At 37.2% G+C, this 24,584-nt stretch overlaps 1 protein-coding gene across 3 annotated transcripts in view; it reads right to left on the minus strand.

Annotated features, from left to right (window-relative positions):
- CTIF (cap binding complex dependent translation initiation factor) overlaps positions 1-24,584 on the minus strand; it is a 476,533-nt gene that overhangs the window by 275,102 nt on the left and 176,847 nt on the right. For all 3 annotated transcript variants that reach the window (XM_012541153.3, XM_003759532.4, XM_031945969.1), the window contains one exon: positions 23,390-23,465. In XM_012541153.3, coding sequence (XP_012396607.1) covers positions 23,390-23,465 — 76 coding nt within the window. The remainder of the gene's footprint in view (positions 1-23,389; positions 23,466-24,584) is intronic.

Genomic DNA, 24,584 nt, shown 5'->3' on the forward strand with positions numbered 1-24,584 from the left:
TCACTATTGTCCCAGTCACCTATGCTCAAAATCTGAGTCATTCTTGTCTCTTTCCTCTTTCTTACTCATGACATTAAATCACTCGCCAAGTAGTGTTGATTCCTCCTTCATATTATCTCTCCTCTCCGTCACCACCCTATTTTAGGGTCCTCACATCACCTTTCACCTAGACTAATGTAATAGTCTCCTAATTAATCACTCATTTCCAATTTCTCCCTTCTCCAATTTATCTTTCATATGATAAGTAATTTATTTTTATTGGTATAATCATTTCACTCTTCTCAGAAACTTTCAGTGGCTCCCTACTGCATAAAGAATACAATACAAACAACTCAGCTAGCCAGGCAGGTCCTCCACAATACAATTTCAACCCTCTCTTTTTTGCTATTATTTTCAAGTTTCCCTTTCATGTTTTCTGTACTACATCCAATTAAATTATTGCCTGTTCATTGATCTCATCCTGAATTCTCCCACTTGTTATATTCATTGGGAGTTTTTCCATGCATTCCTATTAGATCTTAACCCATTGACCTTCCTACAAGGTCTAGCTCATGAGCCACCTCTTCCATGAAACTTTCCCCTTACATAAAGAAACATAGAGAAGGTAAAAGTCCCTAAGGGCAAACAAGAAAGAGAAAGTACTATTTTTGCCAGGTTATCTGTCCTTAAATTTCTATTTTGGCATTTCTTTATGTTATTTATGTGTGTAGGCAGGCAAAGAAATATTTATCTTTAATATGAGAAACTCATATCCCCATCATTTTAAAATAAACTATTATCCTTTTCTCCACTAAAATATAAAGTATGAATAATATATACTCATGACCACTCATGAAAGCAAAAAAGAAAATGTTTCCCTTCTAGATGGATTCTCTATTTCTGATACTTATCTGCAACAGAATAAGTATGGAAAGCAATGGAGTAATACTATTCAAATTGGTGAATCCACATAAAATCCACATATAATTCTTTCTTTTTATCATTAGAACCTTGACACAGATACTTAGGCAAGTCACTTAATGTTGCTGGGCCTCAACCCCTGTAAAATGAGTTTATTGGATTTGTTATTGTTGTTGTTCAGTCATGTCTGACTCTGTGTAACCTCATTTGGAGTTTTCTTGGCAAAAAGATTAGAATGATTTGCTATTTTCTTTTCCAGCTCATTTTCCAAATGAGGAAACCGAGGCAGAAAGGGTCAAGTAATTTGCTCAGGATCACATAGCTAGTAAGTGTCTGAGGCCAGATTTGAACTCAGGAAGATGATTTATAGATGGCTTCTGAGGTTCCCTCCAGTTCTAACTCTCTGATTTCAAATATGTACAATCTCTCTGACCTGATCAATGTCTCCACACTGCAAAATGTCACAGAAGAAGTCCATAAAAGTTACTTGTTGCAGTGTGAAGCTTGTGAATTGACAAGTGGTGTGTGGTAGATAATCCTAACTTCAAAAGATTATGCCCTGGAAGGAAGGATTGGTCCACTCCCTTCTTAGCAAATAGTGTATAGTTTCCTATGAAAAACTCAGGGAAGAGCATTAATCCATTCCCAAACTTCTATTCAGTGATAAGGTTACAGGCAATCAAATATTGGAAATGAGAGATGATACATACCAAGAAAGGCAAAATGTGAAGGTTTTGGTTTTTTTTTGTTGTTTTTGTTTTTCTCTGCAAAACATTATGTTCTGATTGATTCTTGTTCTCTCTCCTTCGATTCAGAACTAGAATAAAATATAAAACCCTAGCAAAAACACCCCTGCATTTGAATCACTTAAGTCTCATTAACCTTAGTAGAGTTAAGTAGCAAATATACACTTTTTCAGGGACAAGTAGTTCGATATGATCAACAAAACAGTCACTTCTTTTTTTTAATTATAGCTTTTTATTTACAAAACATACGCATCGGTAATTTTTCAACATTGACCCTTGCAAAACCTTCTGTTCCAACTTTTCCCCTCCTTCCCTCTACCCCCTCCCCTAGATGGCAGGTAGTTCAATACAAAAACATTCACTTCTACTTCCCTCTTTCTAACCCTATGCTTATTTAATATGGCTTTAAACCTGAGAGAAAATATGAATCTAATTTATAAAGAACCATTGGAATAAGAACCAGGAGAGCTGAAAAACTGTGTTATTGGTCCCATTATTTAAGTTTTCTCTGTAAAATAAAGGAGTTGGATTTGATGATCTCAATGGTCTCTTCCAGCTCTAATAATCTGTGAATCAGGAAGCTTTGATATGGAAAATTTTCAATAGTGCGGAAGGAAAAATAAAAAAAGATCATTCATTGATTGTTCCCTGTGTACAAAAGACTAAACTAGGTAGCATGAGGATAGGGGCTGAAAGTTAACCCAACTGCTTTTCCTTCCCTGTTACTCTACTGAGAGGGGAAAGGGGAGGATATGGGAAGTGTGGGAAGTATGGGAACCTATTTCCACACCACGAAGTCACCTCCTCTTCCAGGGTAACTTTCCCAGTTGTCAACTATCTAAAAATTCTCCACCCCCACCAATAACAATAATTTAAAAAAATCAACACAACAAAAATAAAAATAGGCTAGTCTAAAGGATCACGTCTTGGGGACTCTTAATGGAATCTGGTACCTGGCGGCTACAGACAGGAAGCTGCCAATTGAAGAACTTCTGGTCTCCTTTATTGTATCAGTGGCTATTTTTGGTTCTAGGGAGGAAACACTTTGGGATTGGGGGCGGGGGATAAGAGGAAGATGGGAACTCCCCTAGGTAAGGGTTCCTTTTCAGCATAGCAGGAAGTTGTATCAACATAGCTATGATAAACTTCTTTGAGTTTTTGCTTTTTTTTTTCCCCCTTAAGAAACTTTTTCTCTTCTAAAAGAGGTTTTGGTGGGGGTTTTCCTTTTTTTTTTTCTTCTTCCATTTTTAAAATCCCTCAGGCATGGAAAAAATATCAATATAATTTCTTGCTCAGTAAGGAAATGCCATTCAACCTTAACTCATGATACGTGACTGCTGTCTCATGGAATCAGAAAATTATTTTCTGATTTTAGTACTATTTTCTCTAAAAGGGTCCTAAGTAAAATATTAACTCTCCATCTTGCTGGACTCTGAACATTTATTGGCATCCTCAGAGAATGACTAGTCTTGGTTCCTTGTATATATAAAGTGGTAGAAAGCACACCAAATGGGTCATTAGACACCCAGGATTGGACCTTGCTATTAGGATCCAACTTGCATGAATCTGGCTGAGCTATTTCCTCTCTGTGTTACTCAGTTTCCATATCTGTTCTTAATCTAGGTTTGTGAATTTATTTAAACATTTTTTGATAATTATATTTCGATAGAAGTGGTTTCATTTGGAATCTTATGTCTTATTTTATGCATTTAAAACCATCATTCTAAGATGGAATCCTTAGGCTTTCCCAGATGGCTAAAGGGGCTCATAATACACCAAAGATAAAGAACCCTGATCTAGATGATCTCTTCCACTTTCAAGCTGTAATAGCCTCACTCATTCTCTTATCCACTTATCAGCTTTTGTCTTCTATTCATTTCATAGAGAAAGAGCTCAAAGTTCATGGACTCCTGACTTATGTCAGTTCCAGGTTATGTCATCTTTTCTAGGTTTTAAAAAGGGGGAGCAGAAAGCCTTAGGATCATAGACTAGGGGAGAGAAGGGGACTGAGGGCCATTTCATACAATCCCCTCATTTTCCAAATGAGAACACTGACAACCCTCAATTGCCAAAGATCTCACAATCGATAACAAATGTTTATTAAACACCTGCTGTGTACTAGGTACTTGGGATACAAAGAAAGGCAAAAGACATTCCTAATGGAGGAATGTGTAAGCAACTGTGCAACAATGAGCCTTATGAAGGATAAATTGGAGATAATTTCAGAGGAAAGTCACTAAGATAGAAAGAAAACTAAAAAGAGCTTCTTGTATAAAGTGGGATTTTAGTTGGGACGATCAGGAAGCCAGGGTGCTTAAGTGACCCAGGGAAGATTTGAACTCAAGTCACAGCATCATAGACAGCTGGGAAGGAAACTAAGGTCATTAAATATTTTACAGGAAACTGGGGAAACTGAAGTCCAGACAAGTGACTTGTCCAGAGTTCCACAGCTATTTAAGTGTCTTAGGCAGGATTCAAGACCAGGTTTTCCTGATTCTTGGCACTCTGATCCCAAAGCCAAGACTTTTTCTATGCTGCATCAGTCTAGTTCCTTCCTGCACTCAATTCAGTTTCCAATTTCAGGTCAAACTATCCTCCCCATAGTTACGATGAAAGCTGACCAAATTACCGACTCTTATAGGCTCATACTCCATCTATATTCTAGTTTTAGCAAAGATTGTATGTGATGGATATAATTATGAGGCAAGGGGGAAGGGTTTTCTCTTGGGAAAAATGCATATATGAACACACACATATATAAACATACACAAATATGTGTATAAATGTATATGAATTATATATATATATATATATATATAGGACAGACATTTTTATACATGCATATATAGGAGTGTGTATCTGCACATTTGCATGCATGTATAAAAATGCATGAAGCGAGGCTCATATTGGAAATCTGCAGAATTCCTGCTAAGACCAGGTAACAGGAATTCTTAGCTGTATCAAGGAAATGAGACTCCTCCTCCATGGCTGTGAGTACAGGTGGGGAGAGACTGTGAGATCTCCACTTTAACCCTCCCCCCATCCTTTCTGCCTACCATTTCCCCACTCTAACCTCCAATGCACCCTTTTCCTTTACTAACCCCTCATTCTCAAAGCAGCACTACTGCCACCTGCCGTGAGTCAGGGAATATTACCAGGATCTTCCACCTGGTATGGATCCACCAGGATCATATTCTTAGAGTCATTGTGGTCAACTAGTTCAAACTTCTCATTTGACAGAGAAGAAAACAAGGCTCACAGAATGGGATGGAGAATTTAACTCACTGTTTTCCCCATTCTACAAGTTCATTCTACACATATTTCTTAAGACTTAATATATATAAGATGAATTGGGCATTGGGGAGAGACGAAGGGAATTGTGAATATGGGAATCACCTAGGATCCAAACCACTTATTCTGTAACTACAGAAATAATGTGAAATGAGTCTCAATGTCTCTTAAGGCTTAATTTCTTTATCTGAAAAATGGGAAAATATTTTTTAGATTAATTTACCTCAGTATGGTTAGGAGAAGGGCTTTATCATGAAGTCCTAAGTAAATACAAAGTATTATTATTATAAACAGGGTCTGATCCTTGCTCATATATAGAGTTTATCATTTAGCACAGAGCTTGGACTTCCAACGTGAAGTGCTTCAGAAAATAGATGGAGCTATTTATTATGCACAATTGCAAGCCTTTTTTTTTTTTTTTTAAACTTCCACAGCTGCTTATTTCTTCCCCAGATTCTAAAGGGGGCTTTCCACATTTGCATTATTTAGAAAGTGGGTAACCAATTTTATTGTCTAGGCACAAGAAGTTGAATGAAGCAATTAACCTCAGGCACCACATGTTTCCTGCTTCTTAAGAGTATCAGAATGACCAGCCAGAGTTCTTGGACATAATCGCCTCAAGCAATAAAATATTTCAGGATGGGGAAGTCAGAATTTTTTGAGCAGAAGCTATCATATACGGCCACTCATTCTGGAAACCTGCAAGGTACTCATACCCAGACAAAGCTCCCAGGTTCAGACTGAGGGTCAATCACTTAGATGGGCAAAGTAGATAGTGACATATGTAATATAAAGAGGGATGCTAAGAAATATCCACTGTGCCACCTAAATTTTCTGCCATTTCTTTATTCAGAATTTGAACCTTGACTGTTTCTAAATTGGACTTGAGGCAGGCTAACAAAATTAAACTCAATGTAAAACAAGATAATAAAAAATAAAGAGCAGAACAGATTTCCTTGGTAGCAAAGAACAGAAAACAAAATAGCTATCCACTGATTAGGGAATGGTTATATAAAATATGGTACACGAATATAAGGGAACTTTACTATGCTGTAAGAAAAAAGCAAATGATGAATATGGAAAATCAGGAAAAGACTCGGGGTAAACTAATAAGGGTAAAGTAAGCAGTACCATGAAAAAATTTTTAACATATACACTGACTACAACAATATAATTGGAATGAACAACCATGAAACAACAAAAAAGTTGCAAATTTATTAAAAAACAGACTCTTTTTTACTTTTCTCCTCCAAGTAGATACTGATCCACAGATAGCTTTTTGGGTCTGATTACTTGAAATCACCTAATATAACTAATATAATAATGTAATATAAACTAATATAATAACTAATATCATCATTTTGTTTAACAGCATAGAACAAGAGTCTGCCAAATATTTTCCAGAATCAACATATAGTATATGATATATTTTGCATTTAATAACTTTGTCAAAAAGAATATGTGTTCAATATGGAATCACTTATCCTTTCTTTCTTTTCTTTTTTTTTAAATGACTTGTTCTTGATGCCAGAATAGCTTAGTGATAACCACTTCCCTTTCTAAAAGTTTACAAATCATTCCTATAATAATACATTTTTAACATTTTCCTAGTAATAAAAATCGAGTTTCTCGGTCTACTTTTTCCTTCTCCTTTTTATATGAATCATATCCCTTTCTGAAAATGTAAGCTTTGTAGGCAGGGACCTATGCCTTAGTCGATTTTCATTTCTTCCTCAAAACTTCTCATCTCTAGAGAGAGGTTAGAGAATGACTTTACAGTCATGATAACTGGTCTCTTTCCTCAGAGTCTGCTATGTTCCCTCCCTCCTCCCTCTCCTAGGTGTTTGTGCATGTTCTCTCTCTCTCTCTCTCTCTCTCTCTCTCTCTCTCTCTCTCTCTCTCTCTCTCTCCCTCTCCCTGTCTCTTTGTCTCTCTGTCTCTCTCTTTCCTGAGGCATTTGGGGTTAAGTGACTTCACTAGGGTCACACAGCTAGGAAGTGTTAAGTGTCTGAGGTCACATTTGAACTCAGGTCCTCCTGACTTCAGGGCTAGTGCTCTATCCACTGCACCAACTAGCTGCCCCAATTTTCTCTTTTTCTATATAGAAACTACAAAAAAGTAGAAGACCTGCTTTTAGCCTTGGATTTGCTATTTAATTACCTGTGAAATTTAGGCAAATCACTAAAATTCTGTATATCTTATTTTTCCAGTGATTTTATTAATGGCATATATATATATATATATATATATATATATATATATAAATATATAAATATATAAAACAAAGGTGGGATCTTACTAGAACATGTATTATATAAAGGTCATTATCAAACTAAAAAGGCAACTCATCTACCCAACTGCAACCCTAGCTTCAATACATTCCTTTGCAGTTTTACTAAACAGATTTCTTGAGAAGATGAAAGTTGCACAACTTGAAGAAGGGATTATGATAATAGCTGAAAATAATTTCCTAACTTCAAATTTCATAGGTCTTCTTAAACTATCGGTTACAAGCCCATATGGGGTCATGTAAAAAAATGTGGGAGTTAGGAAAAATTTGGCAATAGTAAAAGGTTTCTGAATCCAATGACTGAAAATTAATTCAAAACTAAATGCCCTGCCATAGGTGGCTATGGTACAGGTCATAAAACAAAATTCTGGAATGCTGGCCAAATGAAAATGTAATTGAGAAATAGTTAACAAAACAAATAGAAATATAATACAACATAGTGTCGCTTTGTGGTTTTCTTTTTCTTTTTTTGTAAAGCCATTGAAGTTAAGTGATTTGCCCAGGGTCACATAGGTAGGGAGGGTTAAGTGTCTGACGCCAGTTTTGAATTCAGGTTCTTCCTGACTCCAGCATTGATGTTCTATCCACCGTGCCTCAAAACTGCCTCTAATTGTGGATTTCTAAGCCTAAATGCAGCCTGCAGGAATTAATTTCTATTTGAGTTTGATATAATAGATTTCAGGGGGATGCTGATTCATATCCAAAACATGCCTAGTGTAGCATTCAGGGCACATACATTTGGATGGCGGATGGGGTAAGGGATGTGGGTGCTACATGTTAATAAATAACTGTGACATACAAATCAGTGGTAAAGAACAGGAGAATAGCTAACTACTAGGAACCTAAGAGAAGCCCACTGCTATAGTTTTAAACAGACTGCTTTAGACTTTTAGACCAAGAGGACCAAAGAATTGGGATGGAACAATGGTTTCCTGAGGAAGATTATATCTATAGAAGCACTTAGAAAATTACCCTTTCAGCATAAAAATCTGGCATATTCCATGCTCTTTTATAATGCAAATACTTTCTGGAAAGTTTACCTACAGAGTTCTTTCAACATAGTAGGTCTGAATAAATATTTGTGGAATGAATGAAAACCTTCCTATCTTCACAGAATCTGTGTCAGAAGGTACTTCAGAGACCATCTAATTCAACCAAATTCTGAATATGAATTCTTTCTAATAGCCACCCAGTCTTTGGAGGTATCTGATGACTGGGATGGAAAACACTGCCCTTCAGAGGCAGTTCAATTTCATTTTGATAAAGTTCTGTTGCTAGGGAATTTCTTCCCCTTCATATCCTTAATATGAATGAGTTTGTCAGTGGGTGACAGATCAGGCCAGGACACTAATCTGTGGTCCCACCTGGTAAGGTAAGAAAGATGGTGAAAGGGGACATAGGGAACAATGAATACAAATCAAGGATTTCACAATTTTGCTGAAGGCCTGCCCTATTTATGCTAGTTTTCCTGAATTCACACTAAAAAGGTCTCATTTTAACTGGAATTTGATCATGAAGCTGAGCCTTCTCTCCTGAGCACAGTCTACCAGCTAGCCTCCAATCCCTTCCAAAGGCATTAATCAAAATTTTAATTCCCAAATTTCTTATACTAGTTTCCTTTTCTTATCTTCAGCTTTTCTCTAAATTGTGAGGTATAGGTTTTTGGTGGAACTGCTCATCTTCCTCCATCTCTTTCCCAATCCCCCCATCTTCAGCATTCTTCTCTCAAAGCTTTGATCTTTCTTATTTCACTGAGAAAAGTGTTGGAGTATTTAATAGTTTACAATTCCCTTATCTATAAAATAGGGATAACAGCACCTATTTCTCAGGATTGTTTTGAGGATCAAAATGAAATAATATATATAAATTGTTTAGTATTGTGCCTAGCATATAGTAAATGCTAAATAAATGCTTATTCTTTTGCTCTGTCCTGTCCTACCTTCCACCAATATGGTGTTAATATATTATAGAAGGTAATTTTCAGGAAAAGAAAGTTATGATTCTCTACTGGTAGAATTTCAGGCTGCCCTGGGGGTAGGAGAAAATTCTTCCCTGATACCTACATAAACACCATCAATGAGAAAAGTTGTCTAGTGTGCCTACTAATAGGGCAATTCTACAGGATAGAATGGCAGAGCTAGTGGAGTCAGGAAGACCTGAATTTATTTATTTTTAAAATTATAGCTTTTTATTTACAAGTTATATGCATGGGTAATTTTATACCATTGATAATTGCCAAACCTTGTGTTCCAATTTTTTCCCTCCTTCCCCCCATCCCCTCCCCAGATGGCAGGTTGACCAATACATGTTAAATATGTTAAAGTATAAATTAAATACAATATAAGTATACATGTCCAAACAGTTATTTTGCTGTACAAAAAGAATAGGACTGCAACAAAAATGCAGGCGGACAAAAATATAGGGATTGGGAATTCAATGTAATGGTTTTTAGTCATCTCCCAGAGTTCTTTCTCTGGATATAGCTGGTTCAATTCATTCCTGCTCCATTGGAACTGATTTGGTTCATCTCATTGCTGAGGATGGCCAGGTCCATCAGAATTGATCATCATATAGTATTGTTGCTGAAGTATATAATGATCTCTTGGTCCTGCTCATTTCACTCAGCATCAGTTCATGTAAGTCTCTCCAGGACTTTCTGAAATCATCCTGTCGGTCATTTCTTACCAAGGAAGACCTGAATTTAAATGTGACCTTAGACATTTCCTAATTGTGTGACTTTAGGCAAGTCACTTCAGTCCATTTGCCTCAGTTTCCTCATCTGTAAAATGAGCTGGAGAAGGAAATGTTAAGAAGACCCAAATGAAGTCACTGAAATAGGGCAAGATTGAATGACTGAACACTTGTTCGAGATCAGCTAGTTCAACTCTCTCATGTTCTGTGCTTAGAAAATGAGTCCCATAAAAATGAAGTGACTTTTCCACAGATAATAAGTAGCAGAAATGGGATTTCCTCCCATTTCAAATTCACTGTTCTTTTCATTAAGACAGAATTGCCCTCTTATTATTATTATCCGAAGAACGTCTCCATGGCTTGCAAATTTTAAATATAAAAAGATGATTTTAAATTTTCATAAGAATAATTTGAGTACACACAGGCAGCCCATCACCCCCTTATAGTTGACTACCTTCTCAATTCTTGGCTCCCCAAGAAAGTCTATCGATGCCCTCTAGTGGGCAGACAACGCAATGCATCTTTAAGGTTCTTTTCATCTGTTCAATCTCTCCTTGTATTTCTTCTGGGCTTGTCAGAACTGCTCTAAACTGCAGTTTAGAATTATTACCAGGGCAGAGGAAGCACATGCCATTCAGGCAATCAATAACAGGATCACAGGCTTAGAGCTTGAAGGGAGACCTCAGATTATCTTGAAACTTAAGCCAATAGGCAATTTTTCAGGGTTACTCATTATTTGAGATGAGATCTGAACGCAGGTCTTCCCAACTTCAAATCCAGCAGGCTGCCCATTATATCATTCCATCTCTTAATAATATTTACTAAATAGCTACTGTGTATCAATACTATGATTACAAAGACAAAAATGGAGATTCTTGCTCTCCATGGCATTCTACTGGGAAATTCACGTGAACAGAAAAGCAGGATACAAAGAAAATAATTATAAAATGAAGTAGAGAAGATGTATATTGACAAGAGAGGGAATTAGGAAACATTGTAACGCTTGAGCTGAGCTTTGAAGACTAAAGTTATAGACCTAGAACAAGAACTGTGTGCTCCTTTTCTTAGGCAGGGTTAGAAACTGTGTCCTTCCAATATCCTGCATTTGAAAATTGTGTCCCTCTAATACCCTGTTGTGAACTGATCCCACCATTCTGGAGAGTGAATTAGAACTATGCTCAAAGAGTTATCAAACTGTGCATATCCTTTGATCCAGAAGCGTTACTACTGGGCTTATATCCCAAAGGGATTTTAAAAGAGGGAAAGGGACCCACATGTGCAAGAATGATTGTGGCAACCCTTTTTGTAGTGGCCAGAAACTGGAAACTGAGTGGATGCCCATCAATTGGAGAATGGCTGAATAAGTTATGGTACATGAACGTTATGGAATATTATTGTTCTGTAGGAAATGATGAGCAGGATGTTTTCAGAGAGGCCTGGAGAGACTTACACAAACTCATGCTGAGTGAAATGAGCAGAACTGGGAAAGCATTGTACACAGCAACTAAAAAATTATACAATGATCAGTTCTGATGGACATGGCTCTTTTCAATAATGAGATGATCCAGGCCACTTCCAATGATCTTATGATGAAGAGAGCCATCTGCACTCAAAGAGAGTACTGTAGGACTTGAGGGTGGATCACAGCATAGCATTTTCACTTTTTTGTTGTTGTTGTTTGCTTGCATTTTGCTTTCTTTCTCATTTTTTCTTTTTGATATTATATTTCTTGTGTAGCACAATAATTGTGGAAATATGTATAGAAGAATTACACATGTTTAACATATTGTATTACTTGACATCTGGGGAGAGGGTAGGAAGAAAGGAAGGAAAAAAAAATTGAAACACAAGGTTAGGCAAGGGTGAATGTTGAAAATTATCCATGTATATGTTTAGAAAATAAAAAGCCTTAATAAAAAAATAAAATAAAAATTAATTTTAAAATGAAAAATAAAATAAAATAAAACTGTGTCTAAAATAGACAAAAGAAAAAAAAAAAATTGCATCCCTAGTGTCATTTTCCAAATGAGATGCTGAACCTTCAGGGTTTGTAATGTGTGATTTGAGCTACCACAAGATAAATACTTAAGTGTCAAGGGATATAGAATTGGTTGGCATTCAAAACGTCCTTATATAATAAGTTACATTATAAAGTATTGGCTTCTACACTTCTGCTGGGTCCTGGGTGGTAGTTCATATAATCTACCCTTAGTGCCACTGACAGGCAGATTAAAGGAAGTGTGTTTGAGCAGCCTTGAATGGCACAATTCATGATTTTCCCTTTTCCCCAACCCACAGAGTAATCTTCCACAATCAGCTCCTCATATTGCTGGTTGCCACAACCACCAAAACTACTATCACCATCATCACTACCATTATCACCACCACCATCGTCATTCTTATCACAACTTTGCTGAGTGCACTCATGGGAAGGCTCACTAGGGAATACAGAGAAAGACAAGACAGTTTCTATCCTTTAAGGGCTTTATTATAAGCCCCTAACTATTTAATATATACATACATATGTGTGTGTGTATATATATAAATATATATATAGCCCCCAATTATACATACATAAATATATATATATATATTATATATGTATATAATATATATATATATATATTTAACATGGTTAAGTAGTTGAAGAAACAAGATCTAGACATATATATATCAAGTGAGTGGTATGAACAACAAATACTACAGAGATTCTGAAGAAGGAGCAATGAAGGGAGCACTGTAAGTGAAGCAGGCACTCAAGAAGATTTCATTTAAAAAGTGGCAATTGGGCAGGGTCTTAAAGGACAATTAGAAGATAGAGACATTTGTGGATGACAGATGGATCACAATTTTTAAAAAAAGCTACTTGAGATGTTTCCAGAACATGCTTCTAAGTTCTAAGTATCAGGGACCCCATCCTACCCACCCTCCCAAGTATGTTTTTTTGGTGCCCAAGATCTTCAAGCTGAATGGAACCAGTCTGTCCCAATATGGTATCTCTTAAATCAGAGGGCTCATTCCCTTGGTCACAGCACAGACATTCTCCTCACCCTCAGCTCTCCCATTCTTTTCTCCATTCCAAGGTGCCCTGCCTGAAAACCAGACATTCACTAGGGGTGAGAAGCCTGGATCCAAACTCAGCTGGAGCCTCTTTGTGGTTAGCCCGTCTGAGCAATTCCCCGTTGTCAGCAGCTCTGTCTCTGGGAGGGCCTAGCTCCCGAAAGGCTCGGCTGAAACATTGCTCCCTGTAGGAGACTGTTCCTGAATCCCATCATTGTGTTCCCCACTACTACCTAAATTTTTGTTTTGTTGCATTCAGTCGTGTCTGACTCTGTGACTCCATTTGGGGCTTCCCTGGCAGAGACAGGAGCAATTTACCATTTCCTTCTCCAGATTTTACAGATGAGGAAACTGGGGCGAATAGTTAAATGATTTGTGATCCTGGGATCACACAGATTTGAATTCAGGAAGATTAGTCTTCTTAACTTCACTGTATTCACTGAACAACCCAGCTGCCCATACTATTTAAATTAATTTTGTATACAGTTTGCAATTATCTGTAAACACGTTGTTTTCTCCTATAGAATGTAAGCTTATTGAAGGAAGGGACTATGCCATTTTTTAACTTCAGCTCTGTACCTGGAACACAGTAGATAATTAATGCTATTTAAAATTGAGAGTTACTTTGAGACCTACCTTCGTCTTCTAGATGCTCCTTACTACCTTTACTACCCTCTAGATAAATGACTTAAATCTCTCTGTGAAAGTTTCCTCACCTGTAAAACTAGGGTATTGTGCTGCAGCAGGGCTTACTTACCTTTGTGGTATAGTTTGCAGACCCCTTTTCAGAATCATATTTTTATATGCATGGCATGCAATAAAATACATTGGCCTTCCAAGGAAACCAAATACACAATTATCAAAATATTTTTTAAACACACACAAGTTTAAGGGCCCCAGGTTTAAAACGAACCTCCAGTAGGTTCTCTAAGATCCCTTTTCCCTCTACTCCCATGATTTTGTGACAAAATTCTCCATTATCACCTTTTTTCATTCCATTCTATTCATATAACAAAGTTTATAAAGTACTTTAAACTTTTCAAAGTATTTTTAAATCTAGGATTTTTTTGGGTTCTTCCAAAAGAGAATCATTTCTATTACACAAGGTCACCCAGCCAGTTAAAGGCAGAAGAAGGACATCTAAGTCTCTTGGCTGTGTCCAGAAGGCTGTTCCCCCCTGCCCTAACCGCCTTCATCTACTATCACTATGAGGAAACATGTACTGTGTGCTCATTTGCTCATGACACCTATCCAGGGAGGCTGCAGCATGGTCTCTCAAGGGACGGACATCACAGAAATACTTTCTGTCATGCAGCAGGCCTCGTGCTCCTGGGTACAAAGGGCACCCAGAAGCAGGAATTAAAAGCGCTTGCCAAACAAGAGGATGAGGACGGGAAGCAGATGGGCAGACTGTCGTGGGTGACGGGGGATCACTTAGCAACCACCAGCTTCCTAGGGTCCTTCACCAAGAAAGGATTCCTGGTAAAGGCTACAGGGGCGGGGATGGCACCAGGAAAGAGCAGTCTTCTCTACATTATTAGTCACACAGAGGCTTTTCCTCTTTGTGCTCAGTGTCTTTCACTCTTCTGTCTGTGTATATTGGTCAACACAATTATAGCTCTGTCAAGGTAACACTTAGAACTTTTTAATAAAATAGAATCATCTACCCTATAGGACAGTAAACTCTTGTTGAAAGTGTTTAATCAAGGGATACATGTCTATCAGGGATTTAAAAAAATAAACACATATGTATGCTTTATATATTACACATAATTATACATCTAATATATGATTTATACTTAAATATAGTTATTCCTTAAAATCCACAAATACCTATTTTAAATAACCTTGCAAACTTAGCAAGGTAGCAACAAATTATTCTAATTGTATGATTTCTGGACCTTTCTCTCTTCCCTCTATGTACCTTTTAAAATACTTTTCTCCATATACCTTTAAAACTCTTTCTCTATTCATTAACTCCCCTTCTTCCTAATCTCCAAATAGAAAGTCTTCTTTAAAACAAATATTTATAATGTTTTATTATGATGAAATATTTGATATATTAATATTAACATAATTTTTAATGCTATAAGATATAATAATAATCAAGGAAAACCAATCAATACCCAGGTCATGTCTGACAATGAATGGCCAGCTTTCTGGTCTACTGCTTCACTAAGGAAAGGGTTTGAGGGGGCACATTTTGTCATCAGTCTTCTGAAATCATGGCTGGTCATTGCTTTGATCAGAGCTCTGAAGACTTTTAAAGTTTTTGCTCCTTTCATTATCAAGCAAATTGTGTCCCTGGTTTCATTTCATTCTGTATCAATTTATATACATTCATTCATAATTTTTTTCTTTGAATCCTTCTTATTCCTCATTTCTTATGGTGCTGCTAAATTCCAATACACTTATATAATAGTTTAGCTTATTCAATAGCAACCATAAAAAGCTTTTAAGATTTGTAAATCAACTTATCAATATTATGTCATTTGATCCTCATAATAACCCTGTGAGATAGATGCTACTATTATCCTCATTTTACAGATTAAGAAACTGAGGAAGACAGGTTAAATATCTTCCCTAAGGTCCCAGAGCTAGTAAGTTTCTAAGATTGATACTGAACTCAGGTCATCCTAACTACAGGTCCAGCACTCTTTATTTACTGGACCACCTAGCTGCTTAATTTGTCTGCTCATTCCCAAAATGCTGAAGCCCTGCCAATTTAATTTCCAATCTTTGCTACCATAAAAAATACTGCTATAAACATTCTTTATGTTTGAATTCCTTGAGTGCATGCTTAATAGTAATACTGATGAATCAAAGGTTATAAAGGAGAAGGGAATAAACATTTATTAAGGACCTACTACTATGTGCCAGTCAATGTGTTAAGTGCTTTACAAACATTATCGCATCTGATTTGATATACAGTTTAATGATTTTTTGGATATTGTTCCAAGCTCTTTTCCTGCCAGGAACATTCAAAGGATCATAGATTTAGACCCAGGAGAATCTCAGAGATAATTTATTCTAATCTCTTCAACCTATAGTTAGGAAATTAATAACTTGTAAAGTTAAATTACTTGCAAGGACATTTGGATAGCAAGCATCAGAGCCAGGATTAGAATCCAGGTTCTTTCACTCCAAATTTATTTGACTGTGAGCTCTTGGAGAACAGGGGTTGTCTTTTGCCTGTGTTTGTGTTCCCAAGGTTTAACACAGCATCTGGCACACAGCATGAGCTTAATTAATGCTTACTGATGATAAAGTGACTGACAGAATGACAATGATGCCTTTGAATTGGAGATGGATGACTTTTAAGGCTCCTACCAACTCTAGAATGTGAAACAGATAGTAAATAGAATGGAGAGCAGAATGTCTAGTAGACTCACCAAGCTCAAAAGCTATCGACACTGAGTCCTTATTGACCAGTTCTCTGTTATCAAAGGGATAGCTCTTTGGGTAAGGCAGAGGGAAAGGATGTATTAAAAAATTTAAAGTGATATAAAAGTCAGAGTTTCAAATAACAATAAGAGAAAAGGGAGCAATCTAATAGGGAAGAGGAGAATCTTGGGAAGTAACTAACCTAAAGGGGGGAAAAATGCATTGAGAAATTAAAAAAAAAATTAATAAATTGAGAATCTTAGAAAGAGAATAAGTTTTCTTCTATAAAAACTATAGCTTTCTGAAGGGGTCTTAACAAGAAAGTGATTCAGAGGAGAGTTGACATATTTTCCCTTCGTCTATATAGCTACCCCTCATGCCAGTATTTTGATTTAAAAAGCATTAAAGGACAAAATGGGGGAAGGGGGGAAGGAAGAGGTATGGATAAAAATAACTTCATGTGATATAAATTTCGGATTTTAAGTAGACTGAAGATTCAATGTGAATGGCAAGATAAGAAATCCAAATTGAGACTTATGTGGATTAGCTGAAGGAATTGGTATGCTTAGTTTAGAGAAGTCTGAGGGAGAGGTTAACATGGTGACAATTTAAATATTTGAAGGACTTTCATGGGGAAATGAGATCAAATTCTTCCTGCTTGGTCTCAGAAGATGTTAAGAGCAGTGAGTAGAAGTTTGAGAGAAGCAGAATGGAGGCTTGACTTGAAGAGCTTTCTAAAAGTAACAGGAGGGGATGAAATCTCTAAAACTGGATGACCAATTGTCGATGAAGATATGATATAAAGCTAGAAGGGACCTTGACCAATGCTCTCATTTTACAGATGGTTAAACTAATGTCCAGATAGGTGGCAACACAAGTCATGCAGGCAGGGAGAAGCCCTGGGTACAAATCATAATCTGTTATTCATGTCTTCCTGTAAAAGGTATTCCTGTTTAGGTATGAGAGGGATTGATAGTCGTTGAGGTCCATTCTAACTCCAATTCTCAAATGTCATGAAAATTTGTCATTCTATTCCCCAGTGCTTAGTATTACACTAACACATGAAGAAAGAACTGAATTAAAAAGGAAGAGCAACAATCCTGTTAAGGCTATAAATAGGCAGTCATTTGTAGAAAGGGTTGAAGACTTGGGGGAAAAAAATCAAACTTTGTGAATGGGAAGAATTTAGAGTATATGTGAGGGAGGCCATTCACTTCTGTGAAGGAAAGGAACTGACTTTACCTAATAGAAATATAGCTAGTAAAAGAACACAGAAGATTATGTTACCCACAAATCTTTCTCCTTACCAGATTTCACTTTACCTGAAATGCCACCATTAGAAAGTCATTTCTTTGTATCACAGAACATTCCAGTTTCAAAAATGTCTCTGTGGGGGATTATACCTTAAATTATTAATGGGAAATGACGTAATCACATGATAGGTGAAAGAGAGGTGGAAAATAAAAAGGGTACCAATGAGGCCATCAAGGAAAAGGGGAACTGGATGGGAAAACCATAAAGACAAATTTTCTTTTTCCCTATTCTGCCAAAGGTTGGTGCTATCCAATATTTTCCTCTGCTTACCTATTCCTTAAAAGGTCAGCCTAGTCAAGTTTTCTTTAATGTTCATTTAATTTTATTTTTATTCTGAGTTTAGCAAACATTTAAGCAAAATGAGCATGTTTTCCAAATACATCATAGAAGATTGTACATAAAATGGTAAGTCTCCATTCATAAAGCTTACTTTCCTTTTTTCTTTTAAAATACATAATAAATTGCCCATATGACTGTCAATTCCTTTTGTTTGTCATTCCTTCTGTTTTTTTTTCCCTCTTTTGGGGGAGGAAGGGAACTCTATTTCTACCCTTTCTCCCCCCCCCCCAATCTTCTTAATTCTGTTGAAATAAAGAAAAAACAAAACTCTCAGAAGAAATATGCATAATTCAGCAAAACAAATTCCCAACCTTGGAAGCCAACTTTTCCCAAAATTCCCTGAGCTTCCACAATTCTTATTGGTTACAGTTTTTCAGCTCCTAACCCCTAGCCCTCCCTTTGGAGCAGAATTCTAGTGACAGCAATGCCTCCATTGGGTAGGAGCCTAAGATAACATGGTGCTATGGATAGAGAGCTAGTTTTCCATTTTTATCAAAATGCTTTGATTGGTCACTGACTGATTTATTTTAAGCCTTTTTTTTTTTTTTTTTGGCAAACCTGGATCCTGTGCTAATTGGCTCTAGATATAATGGAACATGAGGGGAAAGGTAGGAGGTCTCAATGCAAGGGAGGTCTCAATGCAAGGGAGGTGGAAGGGGGTGGTAGAGAGGACATCATTACCTAAATTTAGCTTCAAATGAAGACAAGAGGGTGAGAGTTTCTAAGCATCCTTGTGTGGGTCCTAGGAAACCAAGACTATTTGTTTATTCACTGTCCTATGAAGGAAAGAGGAAATGACCACAGAATGTTAGAGATGGAACATGTTGAACATAATTGAGTCCAGGGTTTTCCAAACACTCATCTGTTATATGGCATACATCCATGACAAATTTTTACTGGTCCACAACTTTTACTTCCAAAAGTCTCTGCTTCTTCAAACCTATGTGCTTTAAAAACTTTCTCCTACACTCCCCTAATCCATCTTCCTTTTCCATGATCACTGTTTTGCCTCACACCCTAATCTTTTTCAATCTCTTCTGTTGAGGCAAGGAGAGTTCCTGGAAGACCATTTCAAATTTTATTTTCAATCTATGTGGGATGGGAAACACTTATCTAAGCTGATCTCCTTATTTCATGCAATCCAAGAAGGGAGAGGTCAACATCAAATCACTTAAGTCTGTATTACAAAACCGTTGTAGATCCAAGACTTAGGAATTACAAGACCACTAGTTTTTACAGCACACAAAATAAGAGGATTATAGAATTACAGTGTTAGAGATGGACTAGCATCTAATTCAGTCCCCTCCTTTATTTTAAAGCTGAGGGAAATTTAGTAAATTGCCCAATGTTGCATCAGTAAATGCAAGAGTTGGGATGTGGGCCCAGGTTCCTCCCTCTGATGATTTCCATTGTACATTCTATCTCCTTAAAAGACCTTAGAGATCACTTAGTCTAATTCCATCATTTTTGAGTTGAGGAAACAGTCACACAATGTAGCAAATAGCAGGACATAGATTAAACCCAAATCTTTTGACAGTACATTTCAATGTTCTATATAATACATGCTTCTTGGTTCTCAATCTAGAAATATTTCTATTAAATCTTAGAAAAAGAAAAGAAGGTGAAAGGAGGCTCTTGTAATAATAGCCTGCAGCTGATGAAAACAACATCACAAATGCAAGGTCTTATTGAAAATCAGCCATATCTCTAAAGACAACCTCCCTTTCACCTAGAAACAGTCCCCACATGATCGACCTCAGCAGAGACAGCTGGTGATGGGACCCAGGATAGTCTGACATGAAATGAGGGCAAGGCAGAGACGGAAACCTGAGCTCTGCTCTGCCAATGGGCATGCACACAGCTCAGTGCTGTGAGCCTTTCTCAACATCAGGGGATGTAATTGTTCTGAGGTCCCATTAGGTGGCAGGATAGACCATCATCCCTTAACAAAATGAGTCTACCTTTCAGACTTGGGTCCATAGGCTGGCCCAAAGGCTGACAAATTCCTTTTTTAGGGCCCATTTTACCTTCTTGATTGAAAAGATAAAAAATATTATCCACACAAACTTCCAGAGGACTAAACAAGTCAGTATCAGAGAAACGTGCAAAAGACTGCTAGGGTGAACAAAAATTCACCAGAAGACTGGTAAACTCTTGTTCCCCTCCTATTCTTGAAGTGAGAGGCTCAAAAGGCAGCCAAGAGTCTACACTGAAACTTGAGCTAAGTGATCATTTGAGTAACTGTCATAGATAACTCTATCAATTGGTAAACATCTGACCTGAGGCAATCAATTTCCCTTTTCTGGGATGCAGTTTCTTTATTTGTAAAATTAGGGGAGTTAGTCCCCCCTAAAAGCACCAGGATCCATCAAAATCCCAATCTCATGGTTAAAAGGATTCTCAACAAGTATATCATTTTATCTTACAAAAGTTTGTGAAAGAGACAAAACAGCTGTTATTCAATATTTCACAGATAAATAGACTAAGTCTGAGCTAGAACCCAAGTTTCATGACAGGAACCTTCTTGGGAGATGATTGTTAAAGTTTTAATGTAAGAAATTACATCTCAGAAGGTGTTAAAGGATAAAAAAAATCAGAGGTTGATTTGTTTGACTGATTTACCTAGATTTTTAAAAATCATGAAGAAAATATTAATGATGCTAATTAAACTTAAAAGTATTAGAAAACTTCACATTTTCCCTTTCAGAGAACTTGTTGTTAAACACTTATCCCCATGCCCCTGCCTGATTGAGGAGACAGGAGTCTCCACATTCCACTTATGTCCTGAATTTAGCATGGGCTAGGCAACGGTAAGCTGGTGATAATGTTAAAAGGTACTTTGGTACTTTGCCCTTTTTGCTTGTTAGGAAGTAACATGGAAATATTAAAGGGAAACAGTATACACTTTAGACACCAGATAAATGATATAAACAAAAGATGGTGGGGATTCCAATAACTGTGAACTCCCTTCTTTTTACAGTACCTTTCCTTATGGGATGATAATCCAGACAAGATCTCTTTAGCCACAACAATCCTATATTAAACAGCAACTTTCTCAGAAGTTTTTTCCCCAAATCAAGGAAAATGTATGAATTCTCTAAGTGCTAACATCATTGGGAAGCAGAATTCTAGTAAATCAGTAGTCATTCTGAACAGAACAAAATCATGTTCACCAGGGATAAATTGGCAAGGACACTCAAGTATTACCTCTTTAAAACTGTCCATTTCCTGGATCTACTGAGCTTCAAATGCTCCCTTCCTCATTCAGTGCCCCGATTTCTCTAGCTAAGAGAACATTAGTATCTGCCAATCATAAACATGCAAAAAAAAAAAAAAATCTTACTCACTGCCAGACAGAGATTCTAAAGAAAATCAAAGTAACTAGGAATGAGAAAAGAGGTCCCAAATAAATTAAAATGTAGGCCCAATTCCTGATTTTCACTGAATGCTCACTGGTATTTTTTAAGCCCTATATAATTGACAAGTGGCTTATTTTGGTGGAAAAATAAGTACTGTATTAGGCTATGTGGGAAATTATAAAGTCACAGATATCTTGCTAAAATAATATTTGATTTTCAATTGAGGAATTAAATCTGCTGTTGACTCAAATTTTTATTTTTATCTTTGTGGTCTCAGGACCAGCCACAGTGCCTGACACTCAGCAAGTGCTTAATAAATGCTTGTGGACTAATACTGTTATTCCCTAGAATAGTTTTATTGCTAGTGCCACAAAATCCATTTTGTAAACAATATCTCAAGAATAGGAATTATATGCTATCAGGGCTATGTACACAACAGTCATTCATAACATACTTGTCAGTTAATTAAGGTTACTGATTTATAATGAGCTTATCAAGGTAGAATCATAACTAGGAACAAGGACATCTGAGTTTTAATCTATCTAACAATGTCATCTTGGGCAACTTCATTTGTCTATGTCTTGGGTTTTCTCATCTATAAAATGAAGGGAATAGACCAGGATCAGAGGTTCTTCACCTGTTTTGTGTCAAGGATCCTTTTGGAAGTCTATGAATCCCTTCTTAGAATAGTGTTTTTAAAAATTGAAGATCATGCTAAATTTCAATTAGAGATTAGTGAAAATAAAATGTGATGTTTTCCTCATCCACATTTCCTTGAAATCTACCCACAAAATCTTGGTCCATGGACCCTGGGTTCCCTTAGACTAGATGATCTGTGTGTGGAAATCAGGGAGGATCCACCACAGGGGTCTGGTTCAGGCTAGGGCAGAGCCAACAAGCCTTAGCCTTCACCTTCACCTTCACCTTCACCTTGTCTTGTAGGTTAGTGCTCAATAGCTTAAGGTTATAGATAAAAGCAGAAATGGAAAGCTGGAATATGACATTGGGCCAGGCTGACCTCCTTATAGTCTGGGATCCAAAGATGAAAAGCCAGCCACTGGCAACCGTATAGGAATGTCCGAAGAGCTCTCAATATAAGACAGCACTTCAGCCTTGCTTGCCATATTACAAAGCCAGAGGCTGGCAACGTCTCTGGTCCAAAGGCTTTTCGTGGGAATAAGAAGCAATGTCTCTGAATACCATTAGTAGGACTAAGGCATATATTGTGGGGGGAATAGGGAGAAAAAAAAAGACAAAGAATAAATAGGAAGATACACTGAATGAATAAGATTAAAATAAAATATGCACAAGGCATGAAAGGGTAGGGAGTCAGGAGGAACAACGCAATTATTGATAATTCCTTCTAGAACTGTCTAGTGCACTGAATACCTCATAACAAGACAAATATGCACCCCTTTGGCCTTTGCTGCTGCTTTTGTGAATCTCCAGATCCTTTGATGGTACAGAGAATGTGTATTTGCAAGTTCTCTCCACCTACTGGGATTTGGCCTGATTCAGAAAGTGGAAACAAATCAGCTCCTAAGGCTTACCAATTACCACAGGCAACTGGAGGTGTTAGTGACAATCTGAAATTTTTAAAAGCTTAAAAACTAATCCCACCCACTTAAGAAATTTCAACAATTCCATTCACCCCAGCACAGTACTTGGAAAATGCTCCATCAATGAGGTGGCTGCCCTAGTCTTACCTATTTCAGGCTGAAGGTACAAGATCTGAGTGATCCGTTGGCACTGTTTACATTTTCTCTCTGTGTCTCTGTCTCTCTCTCTCTCTGTGTCTCTGTCTGTCTCTGTCTCTCTCACACACACAATTACCCAAAACAATTGGTATTATATATATACAAAAACAATTAATTGATTTTTTTCATCATCTCAGAAAACCACAACAAGCATTGTCAGAATTTTAAAACTTCCCAAAGAAGTCATTCGCTCTGCACCACATATTCCCTCATCCATGGGGGCCTCCAAAAGGAGACATCACCTGTCTGTATACATACCTGCCAGGCAGGGAGGACTTTCTCTATGTCGTTTAAGTTAATTCCTTTCCCGTCTTCCAGCTTTCCTTTTCCACATCTGAGCCCGAAGCAAGAGCAAAAGAGAGAGAGAAAAAAAGAATAAACATTTCCATTTTGTTTCCTTCTGGCAAATACAATCTATAAAAGAAAGAGAAAGGTAATGGTTGGAGGTGTTTCTAGCATGTACAAAAGTTGTATTTCACCTTCTCCTAATTTTTTTTTTTCTGCTGAGGAGTTGAGGTTAAGTGACTTGCCCAGGGTCACACAGCCAGGAAGTGTTTAGTGTCTGAGACCAGATTTGAACTCAGGTCCTCCTGATTTCAGTACTGGTGCTCTATTCACTGTACCACCTAGCTGCCCCCCTCTCCTAAATTCTTAAGAACCCTGTGAGTCCTCAGTTGGGTGCAAGTTTCTTCCTTAGTAGTGACCACCTCTCTATGGCCTGTTCATAACAGACACGCTTTCATGTCCTCACAAGACACAGATTTTGTCTGTCTGTGTAGCCCATTTACAATAGGAGACAACAGCAGGATAATAACAAAATGGGGATTTACCTTGCTGGAAGTACTTCAGTAGGAAACCCATTTTCCAAATGTGGCAAGACACTTGAAAAGTGGTCATCCAACCTCTATTTGAAAACATACAAGGAGAGGGAACCTACTGACTGCCTACTGAGGCAGCCATTATTCTTTCAGACAGTTTGTTAGTTTTTCTTCATATTAAACCTAAATTGGTCTCTCTGTAAAGTCCATCTATGAATAATGGTTCTTCCATCTGGGGCAAACAAATTATGTTTATTTTTCTTCCACAAGATAGGCTTTTGGATATGTGAAGAGTTATCACATATTCCCTGAGTCTTTTCTTCCATGGCTTTTCCTTCCTTCTTTCTTCCTTTTCCTCTTCTGGTCTCATTTAACAGACATAAACATTGAAGCTCAGAGAAGTTAAGGGATTTGCCCAACATTATACAGCTAATATGTGGTTCAAATAAGTCTTTTAATTCTAAATCCCATGGTCTTTCTGTCATACCCTGCTCACATGGGAACCAAGATCATGAAAGAAAATCTGGAGTGATCAAGAAGTCACAAAAATTGGAAAACTGATGGAATAAACAAAGAATGGAGGAATAAAGTGACTTCCCTGAGCTATCGTTTAGCCTGGCATTTAAGACCCTTCA

Source organism: Sarcophilus harrisii, chromosome 1 (assembly GCF_902635505.1).
Source record: "Sarcophilus harrisii chromosome 1, mSarHar1.11, whole genome shotgun sequence".
NCBI lineage: Eukaryota > Metazoa > Chordata > Mammalia > Dasyuromorphia > Dasyuridae > Sarcophilus > Sarcophilus harrisii.